Consider the following 18,549-nt stretch of genomic DNA (forward strand, 5'->3'; position numbering starts at 1 on the left):
AAAGTAGGCGAGTATCAGACCTGGAAGGTTTTCTTATACAACTGGTAACAAATTGCGAGTTGTACTTCTGTTTTCCCTACAAATCTCAAATTGTTCCCCCAGATGGTACAGTCTGCACACTGAACCATTGCATCATCCTTGAATCCTGTTGAAAGTTTTTCTTTTTTCATCCCCTCTTTTTTTACAAAACACAAGATACTTCCCCAAAGAGGTAAAATTATTCCCTCCCCTTTGGGGGCGAATAACAGAAGAATAGACACCCCTGCTTTGAAGTTGAAGTTCTTCTGCGCTGATTTCTCAACTTGCTTTAGAGGAAACACTGGTAGGGATACATATATTAGAGTAGGTTAAAAACAAGCCAAAAAACGTGTTTGTGTCCTGTAGCTGTAGGTGTTCCAAAAATGGAAAATGCATCTTTTTTCTAAGTATGTCTGTATGTTCTTTGTGAATGGGGGCACAATGGGCCATTCACAAAGGATAATACAACTGGCCTGTACAGGTACAGGTGGCGGCAAACAAAGAACATCAATTTAGTCAGACTAAATATCTCAAACTACCAACTCAACAAAATGAGTATAAAGTCGTGGCGACTTTACGCTGAGTTCGTGGTAGCAGGTCACATATGACGTCAGACGGCACCACCAGTCTTTTCAATTCAGTTTCAGATTATATTGATCTATTGTCTTCACAGGTTTTGTTTCTGCATCTAAAGTAGTGGATCCTGTTGTAACACTCAACAGGCAAGGATTGATGGATACAATAGAACAGCTCAAACGTACACCATCAGGACTGGATTCAGTGCTCAAGAAAACTCTACCGTATGGCGTGGCTTATCATCATGCAGGTAAACACACTTTGAACCAAGTTGTATATATAGTGGGGTGCAGGGCTGCACATGTAGCTTAACACCTGCCAGCTACATACAGATACACTTTGCCCTCACTTCCCTCAGCCAAAATAAAAAGATGGGCAGAGAGTGCTCTGTAGCCAATATCACAGTGGCTTGTTGCATGCTGTACTGTAGTGAGTAGTGATGTTATTCTCTAAAACGGGTTAATTCCTTTTTTGGGAGATTCCTGGTAGTCCTTCACAAAGATTGCACCAAAAATGCACATAAGCTGCTTGTTTGATATTTGACCATTGACAATTCTATCAGGAGGTAGTTGAAGACATGACCTTAATCTCCCACAGGGGGTGTAGGTTTGAGAAATTTTCGCCTCCTCTGGAAGATTAAAGTAATGTCATCCATTGGGGGTGTATGGATTTCAACTGGATCAGCTCTCTACAGTGACATCTAGAGCAAACAACTGATTCATCTGGAACAAACAAGCTAAGTTATTGAAGTATTTCTTGGTTTTTATTTCATTTGAAGGTCTCACATTTGATGAGAGAGATATCGTAGAGGGCGCCTTCCGTCTGAACACCATTCGGATTCTAGTAGCCACATCCACATTGTCATCAGGAGTGAATCTTCCAGCAAGGCGTGTCATCATCCGTAGCATCATGTTCAACCGTAAAGTACTGGATCCTCTAACATACAAACAGATGGCCGGTAGGGCTGGGAGGAAAGGCGTGGATACACTTGGTAAAGTTATACTAAGTTCAGACTTTTGATCCAAACACAAAGAATTTGTTACTATCTCAGAATTTAGATGGTACTTCATTTTCATCAGCGAGAAGTCAAAAGATCATGACCGGATGATACAGAGCACAGTCTCACTTGCGCTGATGAAAGGTAGAATACCATATGAAAATTTTGAGGCAGTAATAAATTCTTTCTGTTTGAAACAAAACTTTTAAACTTCAAATGATTACACCAACACAGATGAACTTTTATGAACAAAAATTGTAGTACTTAAGGCCTAAAAATAAATTGTTTGATTGGCGTAACATAAAAAAAGAATAGGGTAGGTAGGTAAGGATTCTTTTTTACTTTTAAAGCTGTAAATTGTGTTTGATAAAGGCCTTGGAACCTTTTTTCTTCTTTTTTAAAAATTTATTTCTTCTTTTATTTTTTTCCATTTATTTATTTATTTATTTTTTGCAAAAAAAAATGTCAGGGTTGGGCCTACTTTTAGGGTAGGTTGGGTTATGCCAATCAAACAATTTTTTTAGGCCTCACTGTTGGCGAGTTAGCTGTTTCGCACACGTATATCTATGCGGCATCTGAAATTGTCTGTGTGTGTATGCCATCACTAAAAATGAATGCTTGCACCCAAATAAATGTGCTGTGAATCGCTGATAGTAAAAATACTATAAAAATTGTATGGGCCATTTTGATGTAATTTGTCAGTTGATTCTTGCTATTTGATTGATGCCATTGCACCACATAATGATTTATTACAAGGCCAATGGAAATTACTTACATGTTTCCTGTCAGCACTCGCATCGATTTTTCTTCATTGCGAAAACTTGAAGCAAGAATTGAAGAAGTAAAATCTATATTTTTATCATATCGTTCCGGCCTTGCCCTTATTGCTGAAGTGATACATTTACGGTTTCTCAGCTTTTTCCATGTTTTTTTCTTGTTAGGTGAAAGCATCTTGATATGTAAACTGAATGAGAAAGCCAAAGCCACTAATCTGCTCAAGACAGAGCTGCCTCCTGTACATAGCTGCTTAGTAAGAAATGAAGGAGATGATCTCAGTAGCAGCATGAAGAGGGCTATATTAGAGGTAAGGAGTGGGGGTGCCAGGGGGAGGGGGATGGTGGAACTCCCCCAGTGGGCTTTGAGTTGTTAAGGGGTTATGTAACAGTCTTTACTTGGATCTCTTGGGTGTGTGTATAGTCATTGATTGTTTTCAGTCCTTATCAATCAATTTTTTGATAGCTGTTTGGGGGATTGTTATTCAAAGAGGGTGGTATTGTCTGCCCTTTGTTACATCACTGATGCTAACAATGCTCCCCGTGGTATTGTTTTACTATGTTTTGTATTTCAGCTACAATGCCAAGGGAGACTGGTGTAATAGGTAATGTTTTAATCATATTTGTGACTCCTCGCCACAACTGAGCCCGGATGTCGCCAGTGCCACTATTGAGATATGCTCCATCGAACTTAACAATAAACAATAGGAAAGAAAGGATTTATTGACTGTTTTATTGATTTTTCACTACTTAAATGTCAAGTACTATAGACATGATATACATCATTTTAAAGCTAATTTCAAGCAGAATATTTTGGTTGAATATCTCAAAAATGATGATTGGCGACATCCGGGCTCAGTTGTGACGAGGAGTCACATTTTAGCTTGCATATTTGGGAATAAGGCGATGAAAAAAAAGCCTGTTTTACTGGCAGACGGACTTTTCAAATTGGGACGGTCAGTCATTTTTTTTCAGTAATTACAGTAAAATTTCACCAAAATCCAAAAAAAATCTGATTTTAGCAACAAAAATATCTCCAAACTGCAAATTCTGGGTCGGTTGGGCCCGTAGAACAGGTTTTTTGTCACCTATGGAGATGACATTTATCTCAAAGCATTTTATGCCTCGCTCAACTAAACTTGTTTCATACCAGGTGATTGCAAGTGGTGTTGCTTCAAGTCCTGCAGACGTGGAACGATATGCTGCCAGTACTCTCCTAGCCTCCAGTATGACCTCTGACCCTCAGAACCATGGCAACAACACTGAGTCGGAAGATGCACCTACAGATACTTCAGCAGCTATATCTGGATGTGTCAAGTTTCTGCAGGAAAGAGAGTTTATTAGACTACAGACAGTTAAGACTGGAGGTATGTAATATTGCTAGGCCCTTGCTGGGTTGCTAAACCGGCAAGTTTGTAGCCCAATGGGCAACTTTGAACTATTGCCCTGTGACTTGAAAATGCCCACCACAGTTTCGCGACTTTGGGGCGACTATAGAGTTTGAACAGGAAAAAAATGCATTTTGGATCCTTGTCAGTGATTTTTTTGAAAGTGAATGTTTTTAAGATGATTTTTGAATAACATTTCCAAAAGTTATAACATTTTAGAAAAATTATGTTTCAAAATGTAATGAGACAAGTAGTAGGACATCTCAATATTCAGCAATCAACTGAAATCAAGGTTGCTAACAATTTTTCTGCCAATTTCATGTGTCTGTATACGTATAAAGTGAAATAGTAAGGCCAAAAAACCCCAGATTTGTGTTGAATGACTTTCCTCGCTTTGTCTGACTTCTTTCATAACCTAAAAAAATTCTTCAAATTCTTCTTGGCAGACACGGCGCATAAGATGTACAAACCATCTCAGCTGGGAAGTGCCACCTTAGCTTCAGCCTTGACTCCTGATGAAGCACTGGTCGTGTTCACTGAGTTACAGAGAGCACGGAAAAGCTTTGTTCTAGAAAATGAGCTACATATTATATATCAGGTAAGCTGAAAATAATCAAAAAAGGAGATCTGAACTTGCCCCAATCATCCTTTACTTAGCCATTGAGGACAATTTTTGGGTATTGTATTCAACCTAATTAGCACCCAGGGCGGTGATGGAAGCGATATCGTCAATTTTGAGGTCGCCATTGGATTAACACATAATCATGAAATCTTCACAAACAATTCTAAATTTGTTATGTACAGTGTGTGGTATCAAAGCAAAATTATCTTACTCTAAAACCGTCGGGGTTCGACAAAGTACCCCACTGCAAGTATGTTAATTTTCCATTTGTAATTGCTAACCGTGTATTTTGAATGGGGCTGTCAGCCCTGTATCTTCGCCAGCCTCGTACGTCACATGTTGCGCCTTCCTATGCAGCCTGTTAGCACCCTTATCATGATAAGCGCCCCCTACAAAACGTTCCAAGTGACAATAATGTCTAAGCGTCCCTTTTCAATACACCTGTATAACTGAAATGTCGAGACTGACAGAAGTAAAATACTAATCTAAACATTGCAGCTAGGATTATTTTGGAGGCGCTTTACCTTACTTGTCTCACCCTGTCCAGCTGTTATAGTATATTGGGCAAGGTCCTTCCAGGTGGTGGCCGCCGTGCATTCTCTAAAGTCAGTAAATTTTCGTCGTCAACCGTGTAATTGAATAGGATTATTTTGAAATTTTAAAACGCTTGAAATATCACCAAAAAATAGGCCTATGTTGATAAATAATATAAATACAAGCTAAAACCGTTGGGGTTCGATAATGAACCCCACAAAACTTACCGACTATATTGGAAAATGCCATACGGCCAGGCGGTTTCACAAGTTGCCGGCTCGATCATGTCATCCGCCGCCTGGGTCCTTCTGTTTATTGCATAAAAAAAAGGTCATGCCTGGGTCTTACTATGTGACACACCTTGATCAGCGAATGAGGTGCTGATGTGATGACGTGATTCAATTAGCCAATCAGAACCACACTTTGTATACTCTTTACACAGCGCCAAATCAACAGACCTCTGAAGAACCTTGCCAAAAACTATAAGTAATAATTAAATCTTAAGTCCTGAGAGGAGTTGGACTATGACTGCGCCCTTGTTAAAGCAAAATGATTCTGATGTATATGTGGCAGGGAAAATAAATTTGTTGTAAGTGTGTTGGTACAACATTATTTTTTATTTTTTCCCTTCAAGGTGACACCCATCTACAGCTATGGTTTTTATCCTAACTGGTATCAATTTGTCTGCCAGTGGGAAAACCTCTCCACCGACAAACGTCGTGTCGCAGAATTAGTCGGTGTGGAGGAACGGTTTCTAGTGCGTGCAGCTCGCGGTAATATTCCCAAACATACCGCAAAGCAGCAGCACACATTGGCTATCCATAATCGTTTCTACACGGCATTGATATTGAATGATTTGGTGAATGAGATGCCATTGAATGCAGTGGCAAGGAAGTACGAATGTGCCAGAGGTCAGCTACAGTCGTTACAGCAAAATGCTGCTACATTTGCTGGTAAGTCCATATCTCACTTACACACCCCCCCCAAAACACACCCCTTACTGGTATTGACTGGCAAACAAGGACCGGCAAAAGAGGACTTATAAACTTGGATGCATTTAAACGAGCTCTTGTACATACACCTGGAACTCTGTGCCAAACTGTGGACTCGCATAAAGATTTACAATCCATGATTCAAGGCCCAACCATACACCGGCAATGTCTTTTATGTGCACACACACCCCGTGTGTGTTTACCGCCAACCGAGGACAGTGTGTATTGCTATCTAACCGCGGACGTGCGTATCATGTTTTCATCGCCTAACCGTGGACTAAAACGTATGGTCCGCGGTTTTGAGCAAATATCACTATAATGCATTTAGCATGCATTTGAGGTCTTTTGCAGTAGTTTGAGACTGAGGACTGTCCTTGGTTGGAGGTAAGTCCGCAGTTTAGGCTGAAAGATCTTGTGTGTGTCCTCGTTTGCACCTCGACCCACTTTGTGTTTGCATTCTGTGCATTCACACTGAGACATTCACACTACCCCAATTAAAAGCGAGAAAAGCTTGTAAGTGTTTTTTTTTTCATACACCCCACACAAAGTAAGGTCCATCTATGTAAAAGATATCCTCTCCTTGCAAACGCTATCCTCACTTTGACCTAGATTTACAGCGCACCTACCTTTGATGGTGTGTATGCAAGTTAAGCACTTCGGTTTGATGGCGTTTCGAATGCACACACACTGAAGCTTTCCATTTATAATAAAAAATGTCCAATAGAACTGATTTTTATTCTGATATTTTATGGCTTGTAATTCTTGATTACATTTATTTCCATCTTTCTTCCCAGGCATGGTGACAGTATTCTGTGGCAAATTGGGCTGGTACAACCTGGAGCTTCTGTTAGCGCAGTTTCAGAACCGACTCAACTTTGGCGTGCAGCGAGAACTATGTGATCTAGTGCGTGTCTCTCTTCTGAATGCTTACCGTGCTAGACTGTTGTATAATAATGGGTATCATAATGTGTCTGATGTAGCCAATGCTAAGACTACCGAGATTGAGAACCTACTTAGGATTGCTGTACCATTTCAGAGGTAAGCTTACCATGCTAGACTGTTATATAATAATGGGTATCATAGTGTGTCTGATGTAGCCAATGCTAAGACTACTGACATTGAGAACCTACTGAGGATTGCTGTTCCATTTCAAAGGTATGAGTTGATTTAATGATGATGATGTAAACACATTCCCTTAATTGTATAATCATCTATGAGTTGCTTTTAGCTATAACTATGCGACCCTCGATGATATCTAATGCGGCCTAGCTGTGAAGCCTTTTCATACAAAAAGTATCATAATGAATATGCAGATCGACAAACTGTGTGCAGTTTGCACTGTTGTCCTGAGATGGGGCGGGGGGAGATGAATGGCTAAATTGTGCCTCTAGAGCAGCACCTGGTGGCCACCCCTGTGTTTTACAGTTTATGTTGTCAAGAAATAATATAGGATACATTCAGTAAAAAGTTCCCGGTTTGCATCTACAGCTACATTTATATTGAACACTAAAATAAATCTCTTTATGAAATGTACTTCCAATTCCAAGTCAGAAAATGGAATTGATACGTACTATATAGATTTCTATGACTACTGGACTTACTTTTTACAAGTCACAATATTTCGTCAGGCCAACTGAAGTTCTAGCGACAAAAGAGTGTTGACCTTTGAAGTGGATGTTGTTGTGTCACAGGTCACAGTTGAGTCACATATCTGAGGTATATTCTTAATCGCTGAACTGTAGACCTCCGCCAAGTTATGACAGCCCGAAATATTGCCACTCATAAAAAGTAAGTCCAGTAGATCAGATTATAATGTCAAATTCATTGTCATTATTTCCTGGATGAAAGATATTCAGTTAAAAATTCACGTATGCCTGTTTGACCGCAAAAGCGATAAAATTAAAATACTGTGAAAATTTCCCGCTTTACAGTAGTGTCAAGATATCACAATAGGCAATGTTTCTCACCAATTTATAATGCATTATTTTGTTCTGTTTATTTAGTTCCAGAAGAGCTGTTGATGAACACCAGTATGAAGCTGAGGAACGCCAGCAAACGCGATGCATCTGGGCCACAGGTCGCAAGGGTCTGACCGAAGCAGAGGCTGCTAGCATTATTGTCAGTGAAGCTCAACAAATCTTGCAAAATGACCTGGGAGTAACTGGAGTTCAATGGGGATCAGCAAACCACAGAATGGATGGAACCAATGGACAGCAGCGATCATCTAGTAATGGAGCCAGTGGACAACAGGGAACAATTAGCAACAAGACAAATACATACAGAAGCGAAATTGGACGATCCGATGGTAGATCTGGGCAGATAGGACAGAATGAGACGCAATCCAATGGAGGACATTATGTAAGAACTGACAAGGAGAGGAACACTGCGGTCAATAACAGGAACATTTCTGCATCACATAAACAAGATGCTGGTGTTATTGGTGGTGTCAACAACAATCATAATCCAATGTCTACTCATGCAAACAACAGACAGAGAAGCCATGTTGATAAACAACCCAATGATGGTGTAAAACCTGTACAAGATACAAATAGTGATGGAAATAAGACGAAACAACTAATAAGACCTAATGAGACATCAGTACCTACCAACATAACTCAGTCAAACTCTTCCTCACACGAGGGGAACACTCACCAAAGTAATAGATGTATGAATATGCAGACATCATTGGTTGCAGAAGAGACTGGAATAAATCATGTGCAGAGGTTGTCTGCCCATAATAGCAATAGAGAGACACTTGTGGAAGAGATGAGAACAAACCATGTGCAGAGGTCATCTGTACTTAATAGCAATAGTGAGACATTTGTGGAAAAGATGAGAACAAACCATGCACAAAGGTCATCCACACTTAAAAGCAATATTAGCAATAGTTTGCAACAAGTAGAACCAAATGGAGGCAGGACAGGTGCTGTGGATGAAAGAGTTTGCAACAGATCTAGTTCTACAAGAAATAATACTGTGAAGAAGCAGATTGTTATCCAGGCAGATGTACATGCAGTTAGAAGTCAGTCTAGTCATGCTCTAAGTGGAAACAATGTCAACACACATGTACTAAAGAGTGCTACTAGTAAACTACCACAGGTTGAGGCGATATCAAATGGCGGTGAAGTAACTTCGGTGGAAAGTCATTACAGTGAAGCAACTGTCAAGAGCAAACAGATGAATGGAAGAGAGCAGGGTACTTCATTGCATGATTGTAATGTTGGAACTTCCAAGAAAGGAACTGCTATTGGCAGCACACTTGCGAGTGGAAATGGAGAAACAAGTTGTAGATCCCATGATTCCAATACCATAACATTCAAAAGTGCACCACCCATCAAGAGTGTTACTCCAACTATTTTGGCAAAAGATCTTGGACAGACAAAGAGTAAAGACACATCGCCAGAGTTGTTTTCTGTCCCTGAAGATTTTGATCTCCAAGACATTGAGGCAGGTGACCGAGCGATTGATTGCAGTACACCAAATGATGTTGGTGTTAATAAAAACCATTTTGCAATTTTAAGTGATGTTGGAAACAAAGCTATTCATGATGACAAAGGAATATCTGAAACGGAGAGGTGTAAATCTGGGGCACCATGTCACCATGGTGATGAAGACACTGTTGCATCTCCATTATCACCAAGTGGTCAATCAGACTTCAGCCCATCATTTCCTTCAATGGACACGCAAATGTTGAGGATAGTAGATGAAGTGTGCGCACAGAATGAGGTAATCGCGAGGACGGCATCGCCAGATTTACAAAGAACTTCCAAACAATCTGATATTGTAAGTGTAACCAAAATTAAAGTATTGTCCCGCGACTCTGGCACTCTTAAAGAGCATGAAATTGATCTGGAGACTTGCCCATTGGAACCATCTGAAATGCTGCACACAGATAATGAGCAAAATTTAGATGATGCTGTTGCCATGGATATGAGTGACTCATTTGATTTCCCTGTTGATGATGATGCAAATCTGCCTCAGAATCAACCAATATCTGATGGACAAGATTCGGCTTCAGGACCTCAGACTATAAATAGACAAGAGATGTCACAATTAGCACTGCCTACTCAGAATCGGCCAATACCAGATTCATCCGCCAGACCACAGACCATAGATGGACAAGAGAGATCACCATTTTCACCGGCTTATTCTCAGTTGGAAGCCGATATGCAGCTAGCAGCTGAGTGGACAGATTCATTTAGTTGTGAAGAGAGCAGTCCGCAGCCACAGCAAGCAGCAGCAGCAAGGAATAACATGTGTGATTTGCATACTCTGTCTTCAGTGCCTAAGTCTCATGCAGCTCAAAATGCTAGTAAAAACCCCAATGGAATTACTTCTAATACATCAAAGCCTGTAAGACCAGTACAGACTGCCAGTAGTGAACATTTGCAGACTGCAACATCTAGGAAAGTCCCCAACGTGGAGCATGTTTCTGAACAGCTTAACACCAATAGTGCACACATGTCTAAGTCTCATGCAGCTCATAGTACTAGCAAAAGGCCAGATGCAATTACCTCCAAAGCATTAAAGTGTGTCAGACCTGCTGAAACTGTTAGAATACCTGCTCAAACGGCTAGTGGTCATTTGCAGACCGCAACATCTCACACAGCTCAAAGTGCTAGCAAAAAGCCTGGTGAAATGACCAGTGGAATCACCTCCAGAACATCAAAGTCTTTTATACCTGCTCAGTCTGTACCAAGTAGCAGGCCAACCAATCCGATGCCATTAAGAAGCAGACAAAAGAGCTCCAATTGTGAGGCACGTAGCATGCTGCAGGATCAGTTTAGTCCAGGGACTATGGCTATGCTGGATATGTTTGCAGGCGAAGATGATTCAGGTAGGCATGACCATACAAGAATTTGAATCTTGCTCTAATCCTCTAAAATATTGGAATTTATTTCATATTTGGTCACATGATACTGATTTTGGGGAGTAGGGCTAGATCTAGGTTACTGCTATGACGACATTGATTTACATAAATTGCTCACTTCGGTACAGAATTTGGGATTGGAGACCCTGTTTTGTGTAATCCAATGGGAAAATGACAAAAATGTGAAATTTAAACCCCCAGTGCCTGGTTTGGGGGGGGGAGGCATGCATGTTCTGGAGGCATAATGAGACAAGTCACAATGCCATAATATTTGATACCTGTATACTTGTATCAATGATGGAGTGATAGCGGATTTTTTGCTGTGGTTCTTCGTGGTGATAAAGCCCTACATTAATATAAGTCATTGACAGCATTGGGTCACAAAATTTGGGACAATTCAGGCAAACTAAATTTGCTCATAACATTGCTAATTTGTGCCCTACAGATGTGATTGACCTCTCGTTTTCCTTTTTAATATAAATAATTTCAATAAAAAATATTGTAACCTCAAATTTTGTTATATCATCCCTTATTTTCAGGTGTGCAATATAGGACTGTAGTGGCTGCTGAACCGCAAGAGACAGAGATGCACCAACATAAGACAATGGTGACAAGCTCTACATCATTAGGAAAGCCAACTGAAAGAGGTAGTGCGCACATAGCAACTAATGCAAAAATGGCAGGCAGTGGTAGAACAATACCAGGAAAAAGCGCAAGAAAACGCAGGAGTGATGAACTCAGTACAAACGGAGGAGTGGATTCTTTGGAAGGAGTATCACCACCAAAGATAAGCAAAGATTCTGAAGGACCTGTGAAAAGAGTATCACCTAGAAGACTGAGCAAAGAAAGGACGTCTGAAGGAGGGGAGGAGAGGAGGACAAGTGATGGAGATTTTGTGCCGCCGACTCCACCTAAAGAGAAACCTAATACCCCAAAGTTGTTGAAAGGGACAATTAAAAAGACTGCAAAAACACCACAAACAAAGGCGTTATCTGTTGCGGATGGTAGCAAGAGATCATCGCAGAGATTACGGACACAAGCGCAAAGAGCTGGCGCATCACAAGTGGGGAAAAGTACTGGCAAAAAAGAAAAGTACAAGACTGCAGCAAATTTAGTGAATGGAACATCAAGGGCAAGGACAGCCAAAAAGATCCTTCATTTGAGTCCACCAGAAGATTCCCAGGGTTTATTTTCTGAGAGAAACCCAGATGAGTCCCAACTTACCGATATGAATAAAGCTTTTGATGCTTCGGATCTTGATCTACGCCTCGACACGTCAAGTGATTCAGCTTCGTCACCGCCGATGGATAAACCCAGTCCCATAAGGCATCAGATTTCACCCATGCCTCAGTCATCTCCCATGATTCCATGCACCGATGGAGCCTTCACTATTATAGATGTGTGTTCTACCAGGGAGCTATTTGAGACATTTTTAGAAGAGTGGAAGTGTAAAGTGGAGTACTCGTTGTCGATGGCCTGTGAGACTTATCAACCACCAGTGGAAGGTGGTGGTATTGGAGGAAAGTTTCGGAAAGGTAAGTGAAGGGTCAAGATTTTTAATTTTTTTTTTTTTTTTAAATGTCAGACACTGTTCTCCCATGATGTCCAGAGTAGGTAGGGTAGGGTGTACACCCTACCCTGTACAGACAGCATAGTTGTTAACCCATGCTTTAGAAAGGGTGAGTTTGAAGGGTCCACAAAATACCTAAAAGGGTGGGTTTGACAAATTTCTGGTTAAAATGTGTGTCCAAATATAAAGTGTGGTCACTGATAAAAAGGGTGGGTTTAGAAGTTGACAATTGCAATCTCAAAGCTTACTGTAATTTCCGATTGAATGTCACTAAAATATTGAAATCCCATTCTGTTTAGTCATCTAAAACTTCAATTTAATTCTCTTTGGATGCAAATATGCACCTCCTGGACCACTATAACCACTTATCTATGATCAGTAACCATGCTTAGAAAGGGTGGGTTTCGGAGTTTTGGTATAAAGGGTTTGAAATAAAAAGGGTGGGTTTGAAATAAGAAGGGTGAGTTTGTATCACTACTGCCAACTATGGACAGCCAGGTATTGCCACTGAATGGTGATGGTATTGGAGGAGAGTTTCAAAAAGGGTAAGGATCAAGCTTTGTTGTTGTTTTTTTCAATGGAAATTATACAATTTTCTTGTCTGAAATTGGTGGGAAAGTAGGATCTATTCATCAATTCAAAATTGATATTGTTACATGTTGGCTTATTATTTATGGTCCATACCAGAGTGGCTTGGATTTGTTAGAGGAGGTATGTGCTCATGTAGGGTTGGGAACTTACGTTTCGTCAGTCGCAACACATAGTGGCGTACAGCGATTTTGATCATTGTTATGAAATTTGGCCCAACGGATTTAAATATCAAGTTCTTCAAGTACACCAACTAAAAAAGCTAAACTATACTTAATATAATGTTAATTAGTTAATTGACCTATGTTAACAATCCCATAAGGATCCAATATCTTCCATTTCACAAACTGACGTACGAACGACATACGCCACTATGTGAAAGGGCAAAAATCGAATTTGATGACATTTAGGCACATCGTATCGTACATCAATAAAGTGGTGTATGCTTCAGAAACGAGCCAAAACCCCTGAAACTTCCATTTCACATAATGACGGATGATGTGGCCTAAGGTACAAAAGAGGAGCAAGGGTGAAATTAAGAGCTTTTCTTCCAAAACTCAAAAAGTGAGAATCAGTACTGACTTTGGGTTTACCAGGATTCACTTTTTCCTTCATGTTTTTAGCAGTTACAGGTTGGTGCAAATCATTAAGGGTCTTCTGCCTTTGTAGAAAATTTTCTTGTGCATCATTATCATTTTCAGTTTCGTCTTGTATTATCACAGGTAACTCAAAGAAGTCTGGTAAAGCAGATGGTCTATTGATTGAGGATGAATGCTTGCTGGTGACAGGATTGGCTGTGTGCTGGGGAGATAAGGACGCATACTTTATATCATTCCAAGAAAAGCCAGCTCAAGGTGTGTTATTAAATTAAGCCGTTTGGTTAACAGTGTCTGAAATAAGGCAAGCCGTCTGGCCAAAATCCTGTGAAAACAACTGAGCCTGCTAATTCACTACCCATATCAGCAAGACGGACTCAATGTCGACTTCAAAATCAATCCATGACATTACCTGTTGATGCAATGGGTAGCGCTAACTTGCACCATTGGCTCATAGACATCTTTTGGCTTTGTCGCACAAAAGTATCACTTGATAGATAGTCATTTGAACCTTATTTCTATTGTTTTGGATCCATAACTCGAAAACATGGCAATATAGTGTATCTCTTCTCTAATTGAGAGTAACGCCATGTTAGATACGTTGCAGTGGCAGATTCGAATTGCATGCACTAACTTAATCCAGCGGGGAGTAAACACACGCGTAGAAGGGCGAGTTGTGTATAATTATGCTGATGATGCAACCAAGTAAATGCATTGATTCCAATCTGCCACTGCGAAATGAAAAAGTTGAGATGAGACACACTATGCACTATAGCTGTGATGATGTCTTACAAAGTGTTGCACAATGTGGACCATTGTAACATAACATTTTTTGAACTATGATGAAATTTGTTTGCTAAATCAGTCTTGTCATTAAGTAATTATTAAAGGAGGAATTGCACCCAGGACCTCATTTTCGGTTTATTGCAGATGTTGAAAGAATTCACTGTCAGCTTCAAAATGACACCTCCACCAGCTTCATCGGACATCTGGAAGTGAAGTTATAGTTCATCAAAGGTCAAATTCCTAGTATATTCAACATAGAAAACCAATTACTGTTTTTGATTGTATCTCAAAATGGAAAATGCCGCCTTTACGACCAGTTTGTGGTGGATGGGCACATAATATGCTTTTTGCGAATAGCACAAAATTGCAATACAGTTGAAACAAATTATTTAAAGGCTTGGTTGCAAACTGGCATTGAAAATGGCAGAGTCTGGGCTTCATATGCATATCCATGTGTTCAGGAATCTGAATTTACCCCCCGGTAAAAATAAATTGTTAAAATGTTCATTTTTGGAAAAAAATGCAAATTCTTTTGATTTGTGACTCCCTCTAAAATGCTCTCACCCCAGAAAAAATGGCTATACTGCCACTCTCTGCTAATTTGAAATGTGTATATCTTTCGTCTTTATTTCAATCAGATCCAGATGAGAGCCTAGCCCAGCCACTACCTGATCCTGACCTATCCATTAATGAGAGACTTCGTTGTATTAAGACCATTGTTGAAATGGAATATTGTGAGAATGGTAGCCATGGCAACAGGAAGAATCAAGCTACCATAAAGAGTGTATTTGATTTGAAACAACAGGTAATTTGTTGAAGATTACAATAGAGTACTGTAAAAGTGGAAATTTTTGCGGTACATTAATTTTCACGCTATTTCGCGCTTAACACATACAGGGTGATTTAAAATGAACTGTACCCAAATTTTTTATATAATATATTCGCGGAGATTGTACATATCAAAAAACTATCATAGAAAGCAGTGATAAGTGTTTTACAGTAGAAATTTTGAATTTTGATAATAAGTGGTTTTCAATTTATCATCCCATTTTTAGACCAACACATGGAACTAAGTTTATCCGTGTTCTCTACTGCAGTAACAAAATTGGTGTGTTTTATAAACATGTAGTTTTCTTCAAAACAATTTGAGGTAAAGACATGATTTTTTTCACCAATAATAGGAAACATACTATCCTGTTACAGCTTACAAACACAAATTATTTAAATGTCGGTAAGTATTTTATTTTAATTTTTGAATTTGGGTACAGTTCATTTTATATCACCCTGTATACCGGGAAAACAAAACACACAAATGTGTTTTTTTAATGTATAGGTCTATGTAAGAAAACACAAAATCGTGAAATTAAAAACAAGCAATGTACTGTAAAAGTCAATATTTTTGCGAGAAGATATTTTCGCGATTTTGACGATTTTGTCAATAGCGCGAGAATTAAATTTCACGGTTTTGATATTGATACAATAGAAACCTAATGCAAAAGGTTATTTTCATGAGTTTTTATTTTCGCGATTTTATGTCCACTCGCGAAATTCGCGAAAATAAAAACCTCGCGAAAATTTCTACTTTTACAGTAGTTCAAAATTGGCAAAGCGCGAAAAATTACACACGCAAAAATTACCACTTTTATAGAAGTTGAAATTTAATACCATGTAGCTTACAAGAATTAGTCTATGTGCAAGACAATATCTGCATTTAAAGTGAAAAAAATGGTTAATAGTCTGAGGGGTCATTAGGCTAATGAAAGTCAATGTTATGTTTAGCGTAACCTGCCCGCGTTTGGATTTTATGGCCGCGTTTGTGATGCCAAAATCCCAAAATACACAATTAGTTTCCAATGGGAACACAAGCACACATGCCAATGATAAATCAACCTATTCCAAAATAATAAAAAAAAGAACCAAAAACCAGATTCTGTCATCAAATTGAACTATTATTGGCCATTACCCCAAGGAGGGCTGATTTGGACCAATAATGTGGACAGCAATTTAACAATTTATGGCATTTTTACTAGTAAGATCCAGAGCTGGTATAAATACCTGGATGGTGACATATATAAATACAAATTTAGGCTCCTCCATAATTTATAGGTTGGTTCATGCCTTCAAAAAAGGCCTATGGTTGATTAGGGTTTTGTTTTCACAGAATATGGATGGTATATAGTGCGCCAAGTGTTGATGAAATGGCAGCTATTTTGTAAATAATGAAACCCTGCAAAATAATGAATAATGAATTGTGGTTTGAAAAAAATGTTACGCTAAACATAACATTGACTTTCATTAGCCTTAGTCAGAATAAGGCGTCCGTCTAGAGATCGGAAGGTCGTGGGTTCGATTCCCATGCCGGCACATTCCCTTGCTTTTTTTTGGGTTGGGTTGTGTGCCGGTCGGGATTTGTGTTTATTTGTTGTCATGTTTAATTGTAACACTTTGGGTTGGTTAAACTGTTCATTCTTTCTTATTAAATATATTCAGTTTCCTCTTGTAGCGAGCAATCGTTCCCCATTGTGTTTATTTGTTCTTGTGCAGGATGCGTATCCCCATTACCTACTTTACTTATAATTATACTGGGGAAACGATTAAGCATCAATAATGATCTCCTGCACATGCGTATTTGCGTATTACTTGTGTGTGTGTATTGTATACCATGACTGCTAAAACATTAGACCCAGCTTTAACCACCGTTTATCAGTGGGAGCTGGTAGCCTAATGGATAAGGCGTCCGTCTAGAGATCGGAAGGTCGTGGGTTCGATTCCCATGCCGGCACATTCCCTTGCTTTTTTTTCAAGTTGGGTTGTGTGCCGGTCGGGATTTGTGTTTATTTGTTGTCATGTTTAATTGTAACTCTTTGGGTTGGTTAAACTGTTCATTCTTTCTTATTAAATATATTCAGTTTCCTCTTGTAGCGAGCAATCGTTCCCCATTGTGTTTATTTGTTCTTGTGCAGGATGCGTATCCCCATTACCTACTTTACATTCCTACACCTCACTGGCGGCCATAGCTGGGGGCCTTCCATCCATTTTTACGCGATGCCAGTATCATAGGCGTGCAGCGTTTACCGCTCATGTGACGTGGCGCAAGTGATACACGCTCTGATGCGCTCGCAATAGTGGGCTTCTTGGATCGCAATCCAAATGAACTAAGCTAGTTTGGCGTGGATGGTCCCAGCTATGGCCGACTTAATTCTGACCATCACTTGGCTCGTCTGATTCGTCTATAGTACTAGGAGGAGCTGTCAGGGACACTCTAAAGTTGCTCATTGATTGTTTGACCCTGGTGCTAAAGCAATGTGTGCATATCTAACAATCATGTATTGTGTATCCTTTCTTTCAGTACAAAGCCTTGTCTCGTTCATGTGGTATAGTACTAGGAGGTGCTGTGAGGGACACTCTAAAGTTGCTCATTGATTGTTTGACCCTGGTGCTAAAGCAATGTGTGCATATCTAACAATCATGTATTGTGTATCCTTTCTTTTAGTACAAAGCCTTGTCTCGTTCATGTGGTATAGTACTAGGAGGAGCTGTCAGGGACACTCTAAAGTTGCTCATTGATTGTTTGACCCTGGTGCTAAAGCAATGTGTGCATATCTAACAATCATGTATTGTGTATCCTTTCTTTTAGTACAAAGCCTTGTCTCGTTCATGTGGTATAGTACTAGGAGGACCTGTGAGGGATCCTAAAGTTGCCCATTGGCTGTTTGACCCTGGTGCTAAGGAGAAGAATCTTCAGGGGTTAGTGACACAATATCTGCCCCAGGAAACACATCTCTTGGAAGGTAAGGGAATAAATCAAAAGTCTTGACACAGATTTATCAGGGTCGTTCATTATTCATATTAGTAGAACGTTTTTTGGTGTGTTTTTTTTTCAGATCCAAATTTGGTGCTTGGAAACACTGGGTTATTCCAGTTGTAATCCATACACTCCCTATGGAAGACATGACTTTAGTCATCCACACATAGGGTGTAAATTTTAACTGGGTCTTCCTGAATGGGTGACTCCATTTGAAATCTACATCCCCTGTGTGAGAGATTAAGGTCATATCTTCAATAGGGGGTGTATGGATGTCAACTGGACTAGCCCATTTCAATTCATGTCATGAATCATGGCCGCTCTAGTGTTTCTAGATGTTTGCAAAATTAGGAAAACTTTGTCTGGTTGTGATAATGACACCAAACTACCTGGTTGTCATTTATTTAAGAGTTGGTCATAAGAAGATTTCTGGA

The 18,549-nt window shown here is 39.7% G+C and overlaps 1 protein-coding gene across 6 annotated transcripts in view; it reads left to right on the forward strand.

Annotated features, from left to right (window-relative positions):
- The window catches only part of LOC140157511 (DNA polymerase theta-like), a 54,085-nt gene that overhangs the window by 15,875 nt on the left and 19,661 nt on the right, over window positions 1–18,549 (forward strand). For 4 of the 6 annotated variants that reach the window (XM_072180731.1, XM_072180728.1, XM_072180726.1 and 1 more), the window contains exons 9-20: window positions 692–844; window positions 1,373–1,585; window positions 2,533–2,675; window positions 3,518–3,731; window positions 4,199–4,350; window positions 5,543–5,861; window positions 6,695–6,938; window positions 7,904–10,737; window positions 11,310–12,305; window positions 13,651–13,782; window positions 14,949–15,115; window positions 17,948–18,101. In XM_072180731.1, coding sequence (XP_072036832.1) covers window positions 692–844; window positions 1,373–1,585; window positions 2,533–2,675; window positions 3,518–3,731; window positions 4,199–4,350; window positions 5,543–5,861; window positions 6,695–6,938; window positions 7,904–10,737; window positions 11,310–12,305; window positions 13,651–13,782; window positions 14,949–15,115; window positions 17,948–18,101 — 5,721 coding nt within the window. The other 2 variants (XM_072180730.1, XM_072180729.1) reach the window with 2 other exon arrangements.

The sequence above is a fragment of the Amphiura filiformis genome, chromosome 7 (genome assembly GCF_039555335.1).
Source record: "Amphiura filiformis chromosome 7, Afil_fr2py, whole genome shotgun sequence".
Taxonomy (NCBI): domain Eukaryota; kingdom Metazoa; phylum Echinodermata; class Ophiuroidea; order Amphilepidida; family Amphiuridae; genus Amphiura; species Amphiura filiformis.